The sequence below is a fragment of the Chaetodon trifascialis genome, chromosome 9 (genome assembly GCF_039877785.1).
Source record: "Chaetodon trifascialis isolate fChaTrf1 chromosome 9, fChaTrf1.hap1, whole genome shotgun sequence".
Taxonomy (NCBI): Eukaryota; Metazoa; Chordata; class Actinopteri; order Chaetodontiformes; family Chaetodontidae; genus Chaetodon; species Chaetodon trifascialis.
The window spans coordinates 25,929,868-25,952,346 of record NC_092064.1 but is presented as its reverse complement, the minus strand read 5'-3'; the positions used below and the strand labels follow the sequence as shown (position 1 = coordinate 25,952,346).

The window sequence follows — 22,479 nt, the reverse complement described above, 5'->3', positions numbered from 1 at the left end:
ATAAGATATTCATACCTGAGCTTAGCAAACATTCAGAGGTAACCCTCTTAAAAGCTGTTTGCATACCCCATAATTTGTGTCTAAGAACAATGATAAGTGGTATAATTGTGTTTATCAACTAAAACCAGGTGGTGGCAGGTGATATCTTTTTCTCTATCCAAACGATGTAATGAAGCCATCATAAATTCTCCACTTGGTGTGACCAGCAGCAGTGTCAGATCCACCTTTTAATCGTGACCTTTGTGTAGGATAAATGCAAAGGGAATAGAGTAGTTCTCATAAAGTAGTCATAAGCCCATTGTGAGCATATTCCTCTGTCGTTCAGCTGCCTGTCACTGGCTCAAATATTGTTCAGGTTATGAAAGACGAAGAGCTTATTTGTCAGAGCACTCTGCACTGAGCACCTTTTTATTTTATAATAAACCATCGACGAGCTGTCGCATGAGAGAGCACAGAGGAAATTCCTAAAATGTTTTCCAGATCAGTGCTGTCATAGTGTGCACATCTGGTTGGGTGAGGAAGCGAGGAAGGCACTGATGACCAGAAGGTTTCTGGTCGTTGTCTAATTTGAAAGCAGTTGGTCTGCAGAACTCAATTAGGTTATCTTAAACCAACACATGTTCACCACATGTTGGATTTCTTCTCTAACAAGGTAAGTATTCTATGCTCAAAAAAGGAAATATTATGCATTATAGAAGTTCAGACTTGACTCTCTGCTATACCGCAATATCTGCCAGATGGTGTTTCTAATTTCTATTAGGTTTGCTGCTGTTAATAGATTGGAGCGGACAGATGTGGCCGTCATAGCCACGCACTGGTAAAAAGAAACTTGTAACACTCACACTGAGTGGGTGTAAACTTCCAGCGGCAGACCCTGACATAAAACCCAGATCCCCCATCCCCCTTACTCCCATTTCACATCTGGACTGAATCTGTGAGCTAAAAATAGAAGGGCACAGACTGATAAGGGTTCCTGAAACCCAGACATTTCAAAGCAGATGGGGAGGAAACCTGTATGTCTCAAATCAAGCACGCTGTCCTTTGTGGAATGTTAACTAGCATACTGAATATCAAAGGTGCGTCTGCTGCATGGGAGACACTCTTACCAGTAGCCCGGTTTCTGCAGGCATTGTCAAGCTTGAAGTGTTTCATTGTCTGTTGGCTTGGCGGGTGGCCAGGCCTGAAATCTTTTTACTTGTGCACTTTATGATTGGCTTACCAACTACCCGAGTGTGTTATTCCGCTGGAAGACTTCCCAAATACTATCTTTTTTAAAAAGATTTCTGCTATAATTCCCCTGCTGATAACCCTTTCAGCGGCATAAAAAGAGTGAAAGTGGTTCAAGTTCTGCATGGATTGAGAAGGTTCAGCGCTGCTGAGCATGGATGGCATTTCGGGGTGGAGGGGCAGTGCCCTGATGTTGTGGCTTTTGAAGTGATGATCACAATCCCCTGGGAGGGAGCCTTTTATGGCTCTGGTGGAAAACAGATTGTGTTTTCCTGTTGTTGTTGAAATAAAAGGAAAATGAACATGAAGACGTGAATGCATGAACATTCGTGGAAAAAAAAAAAGGTTTTTAAATTCTTAAAGAAAAAGGTCAGAGATGGCATGTGTGGTGTCAGGTTAGAAGCATTTCTAAACGGTGTGCCTTCTCTGCCCTGTGCTACTCTTGTAAAGTTACTTGTTAGTTCATATTTGAATTATTTGTAAGTAAGTAGAACAAGACTCTTTAAGTTGCTCAATGATCCTGGTCATGCATGACAAACTGAGAAACTGTTCAATGCACTAGATATGAATGATATGAAGTCACTATTTAGGGTTTAATTTTTCCTCATTTAAGTTTTGAATTAGAAAAAACAAGCTGGGAAAGCAGGAGAGATTTAGAGCTGTGTCTCAGATCATATAGAGCTTGGAAAAATTCAATAATCTGTAGCATCCTTATTTTTCTCTCTGTAATATGTGCAAGATACGTAATGTGGTTCCATTCTCCTTTTCCTGCTGCACGATGAGATGAACAACAGTCCCCTAAGTGCTGAATTTCCCCACATTTATTTCTCATTGTTGTGAGTTTTCCTTTAGTTTACAATTTCTTCAGCAGCCTTTAAACATGTACAATTGCACATAATTTGCCTCTGCCACAGAATTGAAACCAAATGGTATAAAGTCTGTGTCTGCGTGGCATGAGGCGTACGATGCTGCTGTGTTCTCAGAATTTAACAGTACAGTAACTCCGCTCTGTGGGTAACTTGTGTGCTGGCCTGTGAACTGAGGAATGTCCTGTTGACCCTGAAACAACAGTGTGAAAGAAAGGCAGTCTTTGTTCTTAGTAACATCCATGGTGGCTTGTTTAATGAAAGTCTGAAAAAGTATTTGGAACAGACAGTATCAAACCTTTGTGCTATCCACACCACAGATACAATGAACCTCAGTCAGCATGAGCCAAGATATCACTGTGTATGTCATTATTCACCACAATAACGCTTATTCATATACTGAAATTCAGAATATTGAATTTAACCAGAGGCTGCTTCTTTTGCAACACATACAGCACATTATATATAAACCATGAATGCTTTTTTGTGGATGTAACCTGAAATTCAGCCTTACAAAACATAAATGTGTAACCTTTATACAAAAAGAACAGATGTTTTCTTTACCTTTGATGAGATTCAGGACCGTACATTTAAGGTTTGTTATGTGAATGTGGTTTCACTGGGTTTCTTTTAGGAGCAGCTTAGTGAAGGATAAAGAAAATGGTTTTATCTGTTTGTCCTTTCTCAGTGTATCTCTGTCTAATTCATGTGGAGCTCTCACTTAATTTTCATGCAATTGTGAAAAGTCACACACACCTCAGGCACAGAACAAAACCGCTTCAATCCTGTAAATTTTCTGGCAAACCAAACCCTGGCAAGTTCTCAACAATGCCAGCCATATTGACTTGGCGTGTTCGTGGTCTATCTCTAAATCACGTGTTGGCTGAGACAGACCAGGAGAAGAAATCTCACAGGAGCTGATGAATGTCACTGTTTTAATGCCCGTCCATGCTGCACTGCAGTGATCCCTTTTCTTCCCGCTGCTCCTGCTGTCTTTACGCTTTCTGCTTGTTATGTGTCACTTCAGTATAACAAGGTCACATATTCGTCTGATTGAAAGCATATTCTCTTCTGGTGTGAGCCGTCAGTCTGGAGACAGCTGTTTCTTGCAAAGTACGAAGAGCGAAGACAGTCACGAGAAGAGCTGTTTGCTGACATAATGTATTTCCTGTCACTCGTCTGTGCTAAGGAGGGACTGGATCCCACAGAGCCAGGCGCTGGAGAATTTTTATGATCCGATACATCAGCCTGAAGCCTCATCCAGCATACATTAATTAATGCATGAAATATGGTACTTAAATATCTATATTACTTCAGTAGACAAATTATCTCGCTCAGTCAGGGTTCTCAGTAAACTCCGGCTGCCGGCTTTACTAACACACTGACAGCCAGCCACATTTTTTAGGATCCAATTGAATTTTTTATGACGACGGCTTGGCTTGTAAATGTTTAGTTTCAGTGCGCTGGGACTGCAGTGTGAGGACAGCAGTACTTTTTGAAAGGCACCCTCCACATAATCTGGCCCCCTCACGCACCTGAGTGACAGCAGAGCTTCCTGTTTTGACACACAGGTATCAGGAGTAAATAATGATGCCACTTTCAAGTTGCTGTCATTCCCCCCCCCTGCTGATTACACCTTTAATGTGATGTGCTTCAAGTTTATCTGTTCATGATCACAAAAGTTTCACTATTATACAACTAAAAAATAAGCCTGCACTGTTGTTGACAAAAACACAGGATTACAAAGCAGTGCAGTCGAGGTGTCAAAACCTCGAAGTGTGAAGTTTTATGAGAAATTGAGAATCGCAGGACTGGAATTCCCAAATTTATTGAGAGGTATTTTGATACATGGACTAACATGAGACCTCAGCTAATTCTGATTGAATAGATTATGATTACAAAAAAGACAATACAAGTTTCCTGATTCTGCTAATGGAAAGTCAGCTTTGTGTTTGACAAACAAACAAAATGGAAAATTTCAAGACTCAAGCTTGAAACTTTAATCTACTGTAACTCAAATCTGTGCTACAAAAAAACGGAGAGATTGGCTTTTTGCTCATCATGGCTCCTCATTTGGAGAAAGCTGTTTAATACTCAAGAATAAACACACACAGATGACTACTCTGCAGCAGCCTCAACCTCTGGTATCAGGAAGCATTACTATATATCAGAGGCAACCGAACTGTACTTAAAACAAACACGAGAAAACCCTCGTGGGACCGGCACACCAGCTACTGTCTCCATCTCAGCGGCTGCCTCATATCCTTGCTTAACAGCTTACTCTCCGATGAAATGTGCTGGGCAAATGTGTCACATCTACTCTCACACTGCTCCGTGCCTCTGTCTGTAGAAGGTTTGTTTTTATTTCATAGCTAATAAAAGTTGGGGGAGGATGACTTTCCAGCTCGCTGCAGGTGCCAGCGCTGCACCAGATAAAGATTTAGCTCTGCGATGAGATTGTTACCCCCCCACCACACACACACCTCCCTCCAAAACAATCTGCAGACAGAAGTGACTGAAGCACACGGCTGCTGCACTCCCTCTGTTAATAAAGGTCATATCACACCGTCTCTATGAAATGGGATGTTTTATTCTGTCATCATGATGAGGGCAATAATGTTTATTATGCATTTAGCACATTAATTAGGTTGTGGGGGCTTTGCTTACACCTGCTTTAATGAGTTAGGCCAGTTCCTTTTGGTTGTGGCTGCTGTCATTGTGGTTATTGGCATCCGTGCTGATGATATTTTTATGTCACACTGCTGGCTATCATTAGCTGTAATACAGCTCAAGACAAAGACGTGCAGACGTGCGATGCTCAGGTCTTTTTCACAATAACAAAACACACCCATGTTGTCCTGCTCAAAGGCTCTAGCAGCAGCACTTATTAACGTTCCTCTGCTGCACATACGGACGTCTCACTGCTGGATTTTGCAGTTAATGCATTGACACAATCGTAGATTTGAATCAGCTGCATTTCAATCTCAAAGGCTTTAGTTGATCATTCACACGAGACGGTGAAACTTAGGTGAAGACCTAACAGGAAAGCATAATCATTGCCAAGACTGAAGGCCACTCTCAGTGTGCATAGTTAAATCAGTGAATTAATATTTATCGCCTGTAGACCTCTTTATGGTCTCAAGGTGAGAAGACAACATTCATGGGAATGTTCTTGATTAATTTTAAACAGGTGGATAGAATTACACGACCCTTAAGATAATCCTGCAGTATATTTTACTTATGGTTTTTCTACTGTTCTGATATCAATTACCTGATAAATGTCACACTTACACTTTGACAAAACTCTGCAGAGGCTAAATAACGTGTTTTGCCGCCCCTTGACTCTTCATCCCTTCTGCTTCTGTTATATAAAGCTACAGACACTGAAACCAGTCAATACTGGCCAAAAGCCTGCTTAATGATGTAGTTGTATGTATTAGTGTACCATAAACATGGCTGCACTAAACTGGCTACGTATAGAAAATGATGGGATATATTAGGACCATAATGTCGTTGGTTCATGTAAATCACATGTAAATAATATTTTTCTCGTCAGATGTAAAAATGTCAGTGACTTTTTGACCTGTTTCTGTCAGAGGCTTTTACTTAATTGTCATAGTTGGCAGATGTGAGCTGGCAAACACAGACTGATTAAACACCCACTCGCCACAGCCCAGTTGCTTTTTTCCAGAACACTCCTCTCTGCCTGGATCCACTTGGATATTGTATGTGAGAGTGAAGTTGCGAAACAACAACAACAACAACAAAAAAAAGAACAACAGCTTTTTCACTTGAATGTTGTGACATCGTGAGCGTGAGGCTTTTATGCCTCCTCTTCAACCAGCAGAATGGCAGGACTGGTGTGTACGTATTTGTGTTTGTGCTATTCATATAGATTCAGCTGATTTGCAGAGAAGAAGCCGGGCTTTCGGCTGCCTGTTTGTTGTGAGGACATTGTCAAAACAGGACAGGCAAAAAGTCTATAAAAGTTATTTATTACCCAGTTAGAGACTTACATACTGGAACCAGTGAGACAGAGCGATTCACAGTTAAATGCTACAGTGGTTCTAACCTACAGGCATGAAAGAACAGAAACACAATATGCTTTATAATGTAAACAAAACAAACATGGGTTTGTCCAAGAACATTGGACACATCCAGAGTACTATAGTGTAACAAGAGCTTATCTGTTGGCATCTGTGTGAGTTCTGCCAATGTTCGCACACTGTGAAGAGAAAACATCACACAGAATCTTCTGGATGTGTTGAGGAAGCTGTGGAAAAAAGGGTAAAAACAGGTGTAATATCCATAATTTTATTAAAAAGATAAATGGAGCAGAGGGGATTAGTTGTGTCTCCAAACTATTTAGAAGAGACATTCACATTAAAACAAATTCTAAAGATATTTTTTGGCAGGTATCAAAAAGCAAATTTCAGTGGGTACGCTTTGCACTGTACGATTTGGTCTGGCCTTGGTGGCATTCTAATCTGTCGCTGCAAATTAACCTCAGAGCAAGACCTTTGATCCACTTGATATTTGAACTGGTAAGAGCACAAGCAAGGGAGACACAGCACATTGACATTCCTCCCCCTATCTGGTAATGAAATTGCTTAGCGCTATTGCATCCTTTCAAGCATCACACTGTGCTCGTTCATATGGATTTAATCCTGTTTAGAGAGGCTGTTGCCGAGGGCATTCGGCGCGATGCCAGTTTGAAAATAATCCATTCAGTTTTAAATAAATTGGCCTCTTTCAAGTATGAATATCTCAATCATCTTATTGGAAATTAATAATCAAAACTAATCTGAAATCTTGACATGCTGATTACCATCTGCTTATGTTCTGCATTGGTTTAATGTGCGCTAATAATGTGCTCCACTGTTTGTTTGTTTTTTGAACAACTGATCATAGATTTGTTCTCATTCCATATCAGAGTGTAAATTTAAGGCTGATCATGCTCCAGAAACATCCAGATGTTGTACACAGTCAGGTTTCATGTAACAGTAATAATTCAACTCGACCACAAGCCCATAAAAATCAAAAAAAGAACAAGAATGATCTTTCTTTTTGCTGTTGTTCAAGTCTAAATATTAAACCATAATCTCAAAAGCTCATAGTGCTGTAGTATTCATTGCCCTGTCCATTCAGCTGCGTGAGTGAAAAAAGCCAATGGTATTAGAAATCTACATTTATAGCACGGTAATACTGCAGGCTCAATTGGACTGAAAGCGTGGGAGATAAGACAGAGGAAATGACATTATCACACTGGCAGAGTAGTATAATTCTCCCTGTTGACACAGTAGATAACACGATGACTTCGATATGACTGGAGGATTATAACAGCTACATTTGATGACCGCCAAACGTCCTCTGCGCTCCTAATGGCACGTCACTGGTAGCCAAATTCCCTTGGTTTATCTCATAGATGCGCTCTCTTCCCAAAGCGTTTTAAACTCCATCTCGAGATGCCCTGTGATGCAGGTTTTGCTTGGTCATGTTGTATGTGAAGTGATTTCTACATACTTTCAAATTTATAACAAGCAGCTGATTATTTTCTTCATCACCTTTTAAAGTCTTCTTCGCATGCGCGGTGTACGCCCTCTTATATGGAAATGAACTTGCAGTTCACGTGATGAAAGTGACCTCGTGTGTCATCAGAGGCTCACAGTCCGCACACTTCTTTTCCAGCTTACACTTTCTACTGTAGGGCTGTAAGTTACCAAAACCAAAAATGTTAATTATGACATGTAACAGTCAATAAATCCATTATTACATTTGCATTGGCATTTTTGGCAAATTTAAACTCATCAGTGAATCATTTCAGCATGATTTCACTTTGCTGACTCACTTCTGTTTATTTGTTTATTTGTTTCATGTGTCCATAGCATGTCCACAATTTGTGGATAAATCAAGTGCACATGATGCAACATTGCACCTGTCAGTTTACTCAGGTATACAACACCTTCCAAACATGCGTCTTGATGGGGTTTTTACCACAGACACACAGCCTCTTGCCTGTTTATGGTCAGCTCTGTGTGTCTCCTGGCCAACAGCAGGGGTAGAGACGCATGCACAAAAGAAAAGCCATATTCCTGGTGAGAAGGAGAAACACACCTACATGGAAATATTATAAAATATGCACAAATATCACAACACCAACCTTTTCAAGAAGGTGGTAGAACGAAGGGAAGAGCAGTCTGTGTTTGTTAATCAGAGTACGCACGGCTTTATGTAAACATGAATATTAGAGGAATGCTAATTTTTATTAGCCATGTAAATAGTTTAGTAAGAATATTGCCTTTTTCTGAATAAGGACGAAAACCTGAATATTTTGTGCATGTAAACATAGTGATGGCACAAAATGATGATTCATAACATCTGAAATCCCAGTTTACTTCTCACTATAGATGAAACTATGGATCTCTGTTATGAAGGGAACGGTGATCGCATACACAGGATTAGGCATCAGAAAACATTTGGAATTGTAATGCAGTGTAACCACCATAAAATATGCTTTCAAGTCTGTCTGTATGTAAAGGACCACAAACATCACAGTGAAGTTAACGTGTGTTATTACAACAAAGCTACAAATTTACACTACAAGCTTACAGCAGTGCGTCGAAGAGGAGAAGGAAACATTGCAGGCTCAGAGAGATTGCAGCTTCTTTTGAAGTCACTCGTTCTGGTTGGCTGATGGAGCTGACAGGGTTATTTTGGGACAATGAAAATGCGCTGTGATTAATGGTTCAAAACAAAAACTCCATCCCGAGATGGTGCGTGTTCAGAGGACTGTAGCTGGGGACCTGATAGTCCATCTGAGCCGACACCTCTAAATTAGTGCTGGTATCATAGATGTATTATGGAGCTCAGCCCATAGTTTATCACATACACTCACCACACAGAATAACACCTTAAATCAACCTAAGAGCCATGTCATTTGTGACAGTGCCTCCCAGAGAGCAGCCCCACTGGTGTGATGTCATCTCAGTGGATGAAAGCCCATTCACAGGAAATTCAGAAGCACCTTAATGGCACCTTTCCGAAACGCTCGCTCTCGAGGACTGAGCGTAGACTGTAATTGGCACAATATATGTCACCTTATCTATTTCTGTCTGGAATGAGCTGGAAGAGGCTCCACGAGAGACCTTTTACTCCGGTCATGACGCAGGAGAGGTCACCAATACGGGGCGACATTGCTCAAACATTTAAATGCATTGCAGGCTGCCGCTGTAAAGCTCCCTCATCTGCTGGCCTGTGTCATATTTCAGTGAGGTTTGACAGTGCTGGTGCTTCACAGCTCACATAAAAATGCTCCATTTTCTTCTGTCTAGCAGAACCATTGTTGAGTGCTCTATCCTCTATCTCTGCTGTGCTCATTTTGGGTACCTCACTGTAACACATTGTTCATTGTCACTGGCTTAAGAGATATTAATGAATATGATTGCTCCATCCTCCACTTGTGTTTGGTCTCAGTGCATCTGTATTTGACTCGGGCTGGATAATTCTCGGTGCTATAATTTCCTGTGTGTCACACACTTTCCTGGCACATTTGTAAAGGAGCTCCATTGTAATAAAGCTGGATGACTACCAGATTAAAGGTTCTTGTGATATTTTTCCTTCTAATAGCCATTTTGAATTATTCAGGAGGTTATAGTAAGTCAGAATCCATCTTTCAGTCTGACATCTGTCTGTGTCTGTATTTTCCTTCATTTTTAATTTCAGATTCAGAACGCAGATGATGTGTTGATTACTCCCCTGGAAAAGTTTCGGAAGGAGCAAATTGGTGCTGCAAAGGTAAGAGACCACCTACGCACGCAATTAGCGGTTTCATGTGTTGAGATGCCCTCACCTCTCGTCCTCACCTGCTCCATCTCCCCAACAGTTTGTAGTTCATTAATTAAAAATTAAATGTGACACTGCTAAGAGAAGTGGCATAATCAGACTGGTAGGGGGTATACGCAAAGACGTCAGTTTGCAAGTGTGTTATTAAAAGATATTGAGTTGAAAAGATCATTACTTTTCAAGGGTGGTTGCTTTTTGTTTGATTGAAGGTAGCACACAAACAATTTTCTGCCTTTGGTAGACACATTATTTCCAAATAGAGCTGTGGGTGTTATTTTCAAAAATAATTCAACACAAATTATATTTTCCAAATAACCTGAGATGTTGAAAGTGTGATGAAAATGTGCAAAGATTGTATGTCGCAGTCTTCAGTGCTGTTTCTGCCTTCAAAGATAATCCTGTATGATCACACAGCAACTCCTTTTTTTATAATCTGACTGCTTTAAACTTGCACTATCCAAGATGTTGCTTTCACCGTCTCTGTAATCAGATTACTGTAACCCTGTTGCATGACATGCATTCCTCCCTAACCTATTGGATATAGAGGATTGATATCAGTAGGGGTTCTAGAGAGCGTTGCTTGAGGGCATCCTGGTTCCACAGTGGATATGTTGTTGAAGCCGGAGTTGACTGCAAAGAACAGTGTGGGCTTGTTGCTACAAGCCATGCTTTCATTCCTGGCCAACGCAAAGGCATAAAATGAAAGCACGGCTGCTTGTTTGTGGTCATTCCCTTGGTGAGATCACACATGAACAAGCGAGGAGAGCTCAAGCCTTTCCACAGATCTCCCACTGAGTTTCTGAGTCCAGTGCTAACTCTACACTCAAACCTTTGAATCATTTGCACATCTTTACATAGCCTGAACCCCTGCGAGGGACATTCCAGCCTGAAATTCACACTCTCGCCCATCTTGATTTATTTTGCATGACTTGACTGCCACTGGTCTGCAAAAGTTGTTATTTTACTGTACTTCATTGGTGTCTTCACAGTCCAACCTGTAATATGAAGGAACTATTTCTCTTCTCGGCACTGAGCCATAAACATCAATCACTGTCCCTTTTACTTGCCAGACTAATAACCATTGTCGCTTCATGTCTCAAACATTGTGAGACAACATGTGTCTACCGTAATGAAATAGCACATTTTGCTGCCATCTCTTTCTCTCACTCTCCCCCCATCACAGCGCTCAGTGTTATTGCACCGACTCTGTGTTTATAAAATGGTTTCTTAAAAGCTACAGCCCCTGTCACTCCCACTACCTCTTCTTTCCTCTGACCACTTCCTCCTAATGGCTCTCCCCTCCTACGGCCCATCCCCCGCTAAACATTAGCCCAACTAGAGTGAGATAAAAGGCAGACATCACGAGTGGCTGAGCAACTTTCCACTGTTCCGAGAATCCGGAGAGATCTGCAGGCTGTCTGACCCTTCCAGTTAGTGAGCTTCATGTCTGAGAACGTCAGATGGACAAACGGGGAGCTCTTGCCTTATTTGGGTATGCTGCGAGTAATCCCACTGAGGTTACGTACCAGTGTATCAGCTTCTTAGGCACCAGCACAACACTTCCATGGCCGTAACACACCAGCAGATTGACTGCAGCACTACAGGACATATTAGGCACAGTCTGCTTCACACAAGGCTGAGCCAAATGTTTTGGAATAAAACCCTCTAACTTTGCACAGCGTATAACAAATACACATCGAGAAAACCACAAGAGTTCAAACAATCATGTCATGTTTCACTGGAATACGGACTCGCCATATGTGCTGCGTGCCAAACCGAGATGCAGAACTGAAATTATTGTTACACTTTTTTTCGGTTGCAGATACGTCTGTGTGAGCTGAGAGTTGTGAGCTTCCCAGGGCAAACAACAATACTTTGAGAACAGAAACGAGGAATGAAAATCAGTCCTGGTTTCACTGTGTATCTGCCGTTTCCTGTCACTGCGTCAACACCGTCAGCTCCTCAGTTCTTCCACCGAATCGCTAACTGAATTCCTACAACCTTGACCTCAATCTTGCGCCTAAACTCCCACATAGACCTGCTGTTTTTTCCATGAGCTGAAAACCATTGGAAGTAAACTACCTGAAGCTCGCTCCACGCTATTTGTGTGAGTTTGCTGGTTGTCAGATTTTTTTAAGGCCTTGAAATTTAGACAGACCCCAGGGACACTTTCTCAAGAAAGTACCGGGGGGTGTAAAACTGGTGGGTGGCATTCCTGCTCTCTGAAATTTTGACAGTATTATATTGCCTTCAAGGATCGTCAGCATTAGGGGCACGATAGGGGTCCCCCCACCAGCTCAGTGTGAAGAATTAGTGCAAACAGACCCAGATGGGAGTCAGATGGCCACTGATAATTTGAGCTGTCCTCATCCTACAAAGGGTGCACAGACATCAGATGATTCTTTGCTAGTTATGGTCTCCAGAGGCAGAAATGACATTTACATTCATGCTGTGAAATTCCAAAATATGCCAACCAGGAGGCTGTGGAGTAGAGGGATCGTTTAAAGTGGTTGGGGGATATGCTCACCAGCTGTGGGCAACAGTAAAACTTTCCAATCATATAAATATGTACAGTACATTTTAATAGTGTTTGATTAACCTTGGGATGTTGTGGTAAGTCAGTAGACTCAGAAGTACCTTTTCCATGCATATTCTCCCCATGTCTCTTAAATCGTGTTGCCAAAAAATAGGGCAGGGCAAAAGCGATCATTAGATAAATTTTCAGTGGAACTGAATTGCAATGATATGACTCTGTTGTGTTATTGCTCTTGGGGATGTTAATGGCCACAGATTTACCACCAGAAACCTTCAAATATTACACACTGTGACTTTAATTATCAAAATTGTAGTCGATTAATTTCTTGTCGATCAACTAACCTAACCCTAATCAACCAAAGCATTCGCCCTGTTTGTGATCATAGGCTATGACAACAGTCACCCGCTGCACAGCACAGCAGAGTTATCCCAGCTGTATTACAATTCGGCACCAGTCCAACCACCAGACGATCAAAGATGAAACTGATGTCCTGGAGATATGCAAATCATGTTGCATAATAAACTTTGCGGATTGTCAGTTAATTTATTATTGATTAATCAAAGAGAGGCACGCTGCAATAAGGCAAGAAAACTGCAATAGGCTTTGAAAACATTTCACCTAATAATGGTGAGGAGTTAAGATGACAGCTCTGCAGATGGCGCTCAGACTCAAACTTTATGCTGCAAAAACCACAATATGCATGAATAAGGTGATGCAAATTAAATACATTTCTTTCCATTATTCTCATGTCTGCCCCGTAACTTTCCAGTGTGCCCTACCCAATAAAGCAGAAACACCATTAAAACAATCTTTCAGAAAGTAATTGCTTTTTCTCTTGATGACCAGAACTTCACAAGGCAGTCCTTGAAAGGTCGGTCTTTACCTGTTTGAAGGCTGCAGCCGTCCAAAACTTCTTGCCTTTTGCAGAAGCAATATATATTAAATACAGTGGTTTATATACAAACCGCAACATCACACACTGTAACTGAATAAAAGGTTAAGAGTCGGAAAGTATTATTGTCATTGTGTAGTTTTGAAATAATTAATTCACAGTGATATGAAAAACAAACAAAACAAAATGTTCAGCTCTTTATATCTGTTTACATCTTTTCACATAATCTTCTGAACAGATGATTGGTTCTTAAGGACAGCTGATCTCATTGTTGTGTTATTCCTGTCTTCAAGTCAGGTTTTGAAGCATGTGCTGACATAATGGCTCACAGTTTTATTGCGTTTTCTTCCCACGTATTCGCTGAACACAGCACTGAGTTTCCATTTCAGGTCATTCCCTCTCTGTGGTGCATCTTTCCTGTCAGCCGTCACTGTCTTTGGCTTTAATAAAGCCAAATTTGTTGCGAAAATGATCTTCATAAATAAACACTAGAATGATCATTAGACTGCACACTGTAATGAAATGCATCCCAAAACAAAACAAACTCTTAACTGACCCTTATTATAAATATCTGGATCTATTAGAGGATGGCCTCAATGCTGACATTAAATAACTTCCTGTTACCTCGAACATAATGAGGCTAGTCTGAGGGAGCTCCTCAGTCATGCATTCAGTCAAGGGCACCACAGACCAGTGATGCCGCCCAAAACAAAAAATCTGATGTGAGTTTCAAAGGAGTTTCAAATGTAGTTTAGATCTGTATTCACGCAGGGCTCATCAAAAGACTTTTTCACAACATATAATGAAGAAGCTTTTCAAAGGTGGCACTCAAGGTGGCGCTGTAACAATCAAGTTTACATTGCAAATGTCTTGAAAACGGCTTGGCTTACAGTCGAAATTCTCATATTCCCGATCTCCTGTGACAAATATACAATTCATATAGTTTCTTTCTATTAGAGTCTTTCTTAGCTTAAAGTCCTTGCGCAGCAATAACTGTAAAGAATTGGCAGGCGATTTGCAAATTCCACCCACTCAGGCACTTATAATGACACTCATTGACCTCAAGGTGACGCTGTAATAATTAAGTTCATGTTTTCACAATTATCTTGAAAGCGGTTTGGCCTAGAGTCAAAATTTGTTCATCATTTAATCTCAGGTCAAGCTCTGCTGCTCTGAAAACTCAATTTTTTGCAATTTTTCACAATCTGCTTGCACCCAGATTATTGCCGCTTGTGGCTATATTGTGCTTTTATTTTTATTACTATAGATGTATTAGCATGTTATTATGTGTCAGGGAGAGCACAGACACTGATATACTGATTAAAGCTTATTTTTATCCCGAGCTTCGCGGTGTACCTCACACACACTAAATCTGTTCTATTTATAAGCCTGGGTATTTGTTTTTCAGCTCTTCAGAAGCAGATGTTTGTAATTATTTCGTGTTAATTGGCCAACTTCTTGGTGTGTGTGATGTCTCCTCAGGAAGTGGGATTTCAGGTAAGGAGGGAGACAATTTTTGGCTTTGCAGCAAAGTAACTGAACTCAAGCTGAAACCTCGTGTTCTCTCTGCCTCCCCTGTGGAAGTGAAACCAGCTCATGTGTGATGGAGCATCAAAATAACCTGGCTGTTGCACTATTATCGTCATCTCGGACCCCTGCTCCAATTAGCTTTCTCTAATGAGCGATAGGTTGCAGAGTTCTCCCTTTCATGTCACTGCTCAGAGAATCCATTTAAAATGAACATGTGGTGAAATATGCTGCACGTGACGCCTTGTGAGTCATTGATGTTTGTATTATTCCTGGGTGTTGGACGGAAGTAAGGAAGTGGAGATAGTGTGTGATATCTGGGCTTCTTTCCTCTACACACACACACACAGACACATTCGACCTCCCTTGCCACTTACATCTGTTACCATGGTGATAAGAGGCTCAGAAATGATGGCCCTGAGGCTCGTTAGGGCCAGTGTCAAAACTAGCAATGTATGGCTAGCGTCCAAATATTCCTCCTGCCGTCTTCGTGCCTGTTCCCAGCATCCTTTCTTTAGCAAATTGAGAACACCTGACCAGAAGAAAAGCTGCCTGCAGTCGTCCCTGCAACGTTATATGAGCGATTAGCAAACTCACCCATGCTACAGCTGGTATCAAAGCGCTGTTAACAGCAACATAAGACCTGCCAGTTGGAAATTCCACCACGGAGGAATCTGCATCAGAATATTCTCTTCCTGCATCTGATTTATTCATGAGGACGAACAAAGCAATCAGATGAGGAAATCTCCCAAGTGGTAGGTTCATGTGTGTTTTGTGCACCGCAGTGTTGGGAAGTGCTTTGGCTTGATCATTTTCCAGCCAGCTGATTACTCTGGGGTGCTGGCATTAGTTTGTGTCCAAAGCTTGTGTGCTTCAGGGTGTGTATCTGTCCGCATCTATGTCCTCTGCCCCCACATGTTGGCCTTCAAAGACTTATGCCCACAGCGCTCCCCCCGTCTCGAAGAGGATCTTTGAATTTAAATCACTCATATTCTGCTCCGGTTGCACAAACATATCTGGGAGAGGGTGGGGTTGGAGTGCACCCGCCACATGAACAAAGCAGCAAACACCTGGTGTTCTGCTGGGGTATCATTACAGCAGCACCGGTTTATACACGTCCTGCCTGGATGAAAACAGAGCAGGACACTTTAGGTGACTTAATCAGGCTGGCTCTGCCTCACAGACTCGCTGCAGCTCTGAGTCACTCCTCGCTCTTTGTAAGTGTGAAAGAGTTTGTCCAGACGTACGGAGGAGTTTTTTCTGCGAGGAGCTTTCGAGCACGCTCACACTGGTCAGCAGTGCGGGGAGATTCCTGCTGTGACTGCGGGGCTCAGCTAAACCTAAAGCTCTTAATTTAATGTGATCCCCTGTGTGCCTGTGTGCCTGTGTGTGTGTGTGTGTGTGTGTGTGTGTGTGTGTGTGTGTGTGTGTGTGTGTGTGTGTGTGTGTGTGTGTGTGTGTGTGTGTGTGTGTGTGTGTTGATATTTTCCCCAGGGCTTCGGCTGTATGCGTGCTCACAAAATAATGTCACGTCAACAGCAGTCACAACGGCCCACAGTCAGCTCCCTTTTTGTTCTCTAACAAAAAAAAGCCTCGATCATTAAGGGAAATTTATTTCCTGTCAGAGTGATTTCATATTTAATCATGTGTTTATTTTCCCGTCCACTTGTTTATTTTCTTTTTGTTTCTACATGGTGAGCATATACAAAATTGATTTTCTTCCCCACACCTGGAAAGATCATTCCTGGGTCAGACATGACAGGAAAGATGGAAATAAGATGCTACTACATGAAATATCTATTGATTTTTGTCCTGTAATTGTAATAGTTATGTAGGAGGGTTACACCGTCTTGTGGTGAATTCCTCCAGCGTGTTTGACTGCTGTGTGGGTCGCTGAGGCAAAACACTCTTCTAGGTCATATCAGTAGTGAGTAGATTAGACTTGCTAAATTTCAGGGCCATGGGAATGAAAACAAACAAGCAGGATCTGGTTACATTGGCCATTTCCTCGCGCTTTCCTCGCCCCCTTCTTTATTCCGTCCCTCCCCTCGCCCCTTTATGAATGTTTGCATAGCGAGATGGGCATTAAGTGGGCAAAGCTTGCTTGAGAGGTCAGACTTGCAGATGAGCCACTTCAATGCCCTCACACAGACAGGTTCTCTCTGCTTGGGTAGAGTTTGATTAAGAGGAAGTGCATCTTATTTGGGGTGAAATGTTCAATCCCTTTGTCCTTATACTGTATAGATGGGCATGTGGCATGAAAAGCCCATTTCCTGTTCCTTTCTCAAAGCCTTCTGGGACACTCTGTCTGAATCCTGGGACTCATGACCGTAGAGCTCGACTTGTCTTTTCAGGTGGAGCATAGCAACAAAGGAAAACAGAAACCACATCCAGCCAGTTCTGTCTGATGACAGTAAAAAATGCTCTATGCTATTGATGATTTCCAGCCTTCTGTATTTTGTTGTGAACTTGTGTCCCCAGCAGGGGCACTGTGAGAATAATAGCATATTTCTCAGAAGCCCTATTGATAATGCATGGTCCTTACTGACCACGCCGTCACTGTCTTCTCGTCATTATACGGTCATATGCTGCCTTTATGACCTGTAATAATCTATTGGCAGGACTTTTAAATGACGTGTGGCAAACGCCATGTGAAATGTAGTTAGACCTCCATCTAGTGGCAGTTCGATCACACGCACCCACATCAGGAATGCAGGACACATGGCTGGTAATGTTTGAGCCTTTCATGTGCCTTGTGCACCTTTTTAGGAGGGGAAGAAGAAATTCGATAAGGAAACAGAGAAATACTACTCCACACTTGAGAGACACCTCAACTTGTCATCCAGAAAGAAGGAAGCATATCTGCAGGAGGTAAAAACCAAAACAAATTTTCTGATCCCCTACATGTCTTTGAATAATGCAGAGTGTCTCCTAAAAATAAAGCTATTGTTCGCGCGCTGCTGTTTGCTCATTACTTCTTTAAGCTCACACTGTTTCCAGGTGGTGATGCAAGCATTAACTCTCTGCCCACACAGTTTCGACCCATGCCTTTGTCACGGCGCTGACCCCGCTTTGTTTGCTCATTCTCAGGCTGACACGCAGATTGATAAGGAGAGACAACTGTTTTATGATGCGTCCCTTGAGTATGTCTTCAAAATACAAGAAGTGCAAGAAAAAAAGAAGTTTGAGTTTGTTGAGCCGGTAAGAGAAGTATCACTTTTACATATTTTTGTGCTCAGTAAGTGCTGAATGTGTATTGAACATGCAGTAATTGCTTTGCCTTTTTCTCTGTTTATCTAAAGATTAGTTTAAGTGGCATATCCTCAAAATAGCACAGAATTTGCTTATTGCTCATGAAAGTGGCTTTTTAAATGTCTGTTGTCTCCCCTTCTGAGTGAAGACAGGCACAATTATACATCTCTCACAGGTATATGTCTACGCTTGTATATTCCACACATTTGTCATCTGCATCAACCTCTTTGTAATATAGTTGATCCATTTGGGGAAAGTAGTGGGTAAAATTAGATGAAGTGGTTGTTGTCAAACAAAACAAGATGAAGTGCAAGCGCAAATCAAAGCCCCCACCTTACAGACTCATGGAGTCAATTCTAACATCTTAGTGGAGAAGTCAGCAGGAAGCATTAAGTTCTCCAGGTGTTAAATGTCTGGGAACGTGAGATGGGAGCGGAGTGGCTGTTTTGAAAGCCCCCCTGCCCCCATTTGTTTACATTCACCAGCAGGTCACCCAGAATGCAGGCCAAAAATGTAAATCTCCAGGCAGTGCAGGGAAGAAATGACAAGGCTCAACCTTGCCTGTGATGATTCTGGGCACAGATAAGATGGTTCATCCTTGAATATTTGATATGCCAAGCCTCATCCGAGAAATAAAATCAGTGGATGTGTGTGAGAATATGACTGAGAGCATCTCTATATTTGTGGGATCCTCCATGCTAGAGATAACATGAGTTTTTTCCTCCACCAATACTGCAGGTACTTTTTCTCCTCAATGGTTAAGGATGTTTGTGTTATGCAGAAAATAAGATCAATGTAGAGAACTACAGCTTTCCTGAAACCCTGCGTTTCTGTCCTTCGTCTTACACACAATATTCAGTGCAGGCACATAAAATATTTCATTTTGCCAGATTAGCTAATTAATTAATTTTTTTTTTACAAATTACAGCCCTGTTTAATAAGTAGTTAATTAGGTTTTAAGTGACAATCTAATATGTACATTATAATTATAGTTTTAGGACAGAATTAAAGCAAATTCTGTACTTTTTAGGCAACAGTATTAGAACTAAATCCACAGCTGAAAAAATCATTACAGATGATGTCTCATGTTTTAGTGATACCAAATGATAATTGTGTGATTATAATTCTGTCTATTGTTGCTTCTGGTGTTCCAATGCACATTTTATGTTGCAGTGTACCTTTTTTAAATGTGCTCTCTTGTTCATTCAATCAGTAAATCACCCTTAAATACTGTTCCTCTCCAGCTCCTGGCCTTTCTTCAGGGCTTGTTTACATTCTACCATGAAGGATACGAACTGGCTCATGAATTTGAGCCATACAAACAGCAGCTCCAGTTCAACCTACAGAACGTAAGTCTTTACACCTCAGGGTTTATACGCAAAGGCAACCAGCCACATAATCAGATTCTGCAGCTTATCATAGCCCGACATAACAAGCAGAGTTTTCACAAATGGATAGCTGTGTGATTAAATGAGATACTTCGCTGTGCAGAGGATCAATATTTTCAGAGTATTGCCTGCAGTTACTGCATGCCATTCAATGGTACTGGGTCAAAAAAAAAAAAAAAAAAGTTAGTCGGGAGTATAGCTACAGCTGCTGCCATGCCCCCTCTTTCCATCACCATGACCTCACCACTTGCAGCCTGAGGGCCCAAATTTCGCTGTGACCCAAAGTGTCAGCACAGTTGCCCTGACAATTTCCACTCCGTAACCCTCTCTCCATGTCCTCAGATGCAGAGAGCTCTAATGAGAGCTGGAGAAAGTGAGGCTGTCTCAGCATCTCTCTAGTAGGGGAATGAGACTGCCTCATGCTGACCCTGCTGACTCCAAAAAAGAGGATTCCTGGGAGCATTAGCAACTGAGCCTCTATCCTAATTTTGGACCGCTTCATGTGCATTCTTCAGATTTAAATTTAACTTATTGGAATTAGATGCTGTGTCTGTATTTCCAAGTGGTTTGCCAGTGTGTTAGTTATTCTTTTCTCCAGGTGTTCCCATGCAGCTGCACAAATATGAAGCATCTGCCATATGTTTGACATTTCTCCTTTATTTATTTCAGTCCTGAAGTTGGCAAAGAGGGTAGTTTGAGAGGAGAAATAGCAGAAAATAAAAAGCTGATACACAAGACTTCCTGTGTTGATGCGATTACGAGCCAATCCTGCATTCTCTGTGCAGACCCGAAACAACTTTGTGAGCACCAAGCAGGAAGTGGAGAAGCTGATGAAGAGGATAAGGTCTGCAGATCAGGACTATAAACCCCCAGGCCAGTGGACGATGGAAGGCTTCCTGTACGTCCAGGAGAAACGTGAGTCTTTCGAGCCGGGCTCCCAGCCAGCCAGGCTCTCTCACACCCCCCCACACACCCCCTTCCTCACTCATAAGTGCATGGTTTTACATCCATCACCATAAACATGTCTTGAGTTCTCCCAGGCCTCTGCAGAAGAGATCCTCTCACACAGAGCTCATAATTCATCCTGTTTACCGATTCACTTTGATGTGCTCTCAAACAAGGGGGGAGATACCCAAATGGTAGATTTTTATCAGCAGTGATAAACAACTTTTGATTTATCACACTGTAATTTCAAATTGATTTTCAGAAGTCTTTCCAGAAGCTCTGTGATTCAGAGAAAAAATATTTTGGCTCAGCCACCATTTTCATTTCCTTATTTATTTTTCTGTCCTAGGTCCTCTGGGATGCACATGGACACGTCACTACTGCACATATGAGAAAGGCAGCAAGACCTTCACCATGAGCAACACTGAAAATAAGTCGGCTGGGAAACAGGTAGTTTAGTTTCATCTAGTTTTGTTTAGTCTAGCTCAGTTTTCTTGTTAAGTTTAGTTTAGTTGCACATACAAATGAAGAGAAAAGACTGAGCAAATATAATCCTGTGTGGGTGAAACAAAGAACCCCCTTGAGGCTTATAAGAACGTCTCAACCCAGAGGGGGAAAAAAGATGACAGAACTATGAATTGGGCATGGAAAACAAAAGACTTGTTAACTCAAGGCGGACAAAAATGGTTCAGAGATAACAACATCTGCAAATAACAAGAAAGAACTCAAGGAATTAAAATAACCTTTTAACACAGAAAGTTGGGCTGTGTTGTTTTGTACACAATCAACTGAACAGATTCCCTTCATTCATAAACATTTACTGTACGCTCGCAACTGAGTGAAAACGTCATAAGACCTCATACAGGGCATTATTATTTCATACATCATGTATTAGATCAGTACTTTTTGGAATTTACTAACAGGACGGTCGTATTACTGTTTTTCGACTGTTAGAAACATTGCAGAGGGAAGAATTAAAGATGAAAGCTTCACATGTGCGTTCCAGTTTCTATCATTTTTCATTCAGATCTATATCTATTCATGTATGGTGCCTTTATTTTCAGAATGGTCTCGTCCTGAACCAGCCAGAGATGTTCAAGCTCAAGTCCTGCATTCGACGGAAAACCGACTCCATCGACAAGCGTTTCTGCTTTGATATCGAAGTGGTGGAGAGGTCTGTGACTGTGTGAATCATCTGCATTTCCCCCGAAATGTCTTGTCACTTACATGGACTGAAAACACTGACAAAATGTCCTGTTTAAGACTTTCACCACCGTCCCTGGCATGTCGACTTGTGTTCTTCATCATTAAGAAAAGAGCAGTTGAAGAAAAAAATTAGGAAAAACAGTTCACTATTTTAAATATTACCCTTCTATCAGAGCAAAAGTCACCCGCATGGAGACAGTGGTAAAATCATGTGAGACATAATGCTCAAACAGAAGGCCTTTTTTTTTTTTATTACTAACATACTTTAAGACTGATGAAGCGCATGTGGGATGTTTTCTTCTCATACATTTTGAGTTTTATTGAACCCAATAGATACAATGGCAATTAACCCAGATTATCGTGGGAGTACTCAGCATAGCGAGAGCTGTTCAGGTTTGATTAACATCTCCAAAGGCTCCCTGTTTACCAGTGTTAGATGTTTTCAGCTCTGTTTGTGTCCTGCATGTTCCTCAAGTCCCCCCTCCCCTCCCCAGACTCCTGTTTGTTGTATGTTCACAGCATCGATATTTACTCCATTTTGAACCCATTCCGTCTTTTCTCTGTGTTCATGTCGATGTAGAAATGACATCTATCGTGGAACTCTTTTCAGACCGCTTCAGTTTTTCTGTAAAGTCCGGTATGTGAACTGACCAGTGCTGCCCTTTCAGAGCAGTTGCATGTGCTGCATGTGTGCTGCTAATCATATCATTCACTCAGTCTCAAATCTAAGCCTTTTAATGAATGACTGTTGCCTTCTTACCACTTCACAAAATCAGACATCTCCTGGTCAATATGGAC

General features: G+C 41.6%; 1 protein-coding gene across 2 annotated transcripts in view; it reads left to right on the top strand.

Annotated features, from left to right (window-relative positions):
- LOC139336848 (rho GTPase-activating protein 42) overlaps positions 1-22,479 on the top strand; it is a 55,696-nt gene that overhangs the window by 23,179 nt on the left and 10,038 nt on the right. The window contains exons 4-11 of one of the 2 annotated variants that reach the window (XM_070971120.1): positions 9,816-9,887; positions 17,660-17,761; positions 17,981-18,091; positions 19,387-19,491; positions 20,316-20,445; positions 20,825-20,925; positions 21,540-21,649; positions 22,262-22,318. In XM_070971120.1, the coding sequence (XP_070827221.1) occupies positions 9,816-9,887; positions 17,660-17,761; positions 17,981-18,091; positions 19,387-19,491; positions 20,316-20,445; positions 20,825-20,925; positions 21,540-21,649; positions 22,262-22,318 (788 nt within the window). The remainder of the gene's footprint in view (positions 1-9,815; positions 9,888-17,659; positions 17,762-17,980; positions 18,092-19,386; positions 19,492-20,315; positions 20,446-20,824; positions 20,926-21,539; positions 21,650-22,261; positions 22,319-22,479) is intronic. The other variant, XM_070971121.1, reaches the window with a different exon arrangement.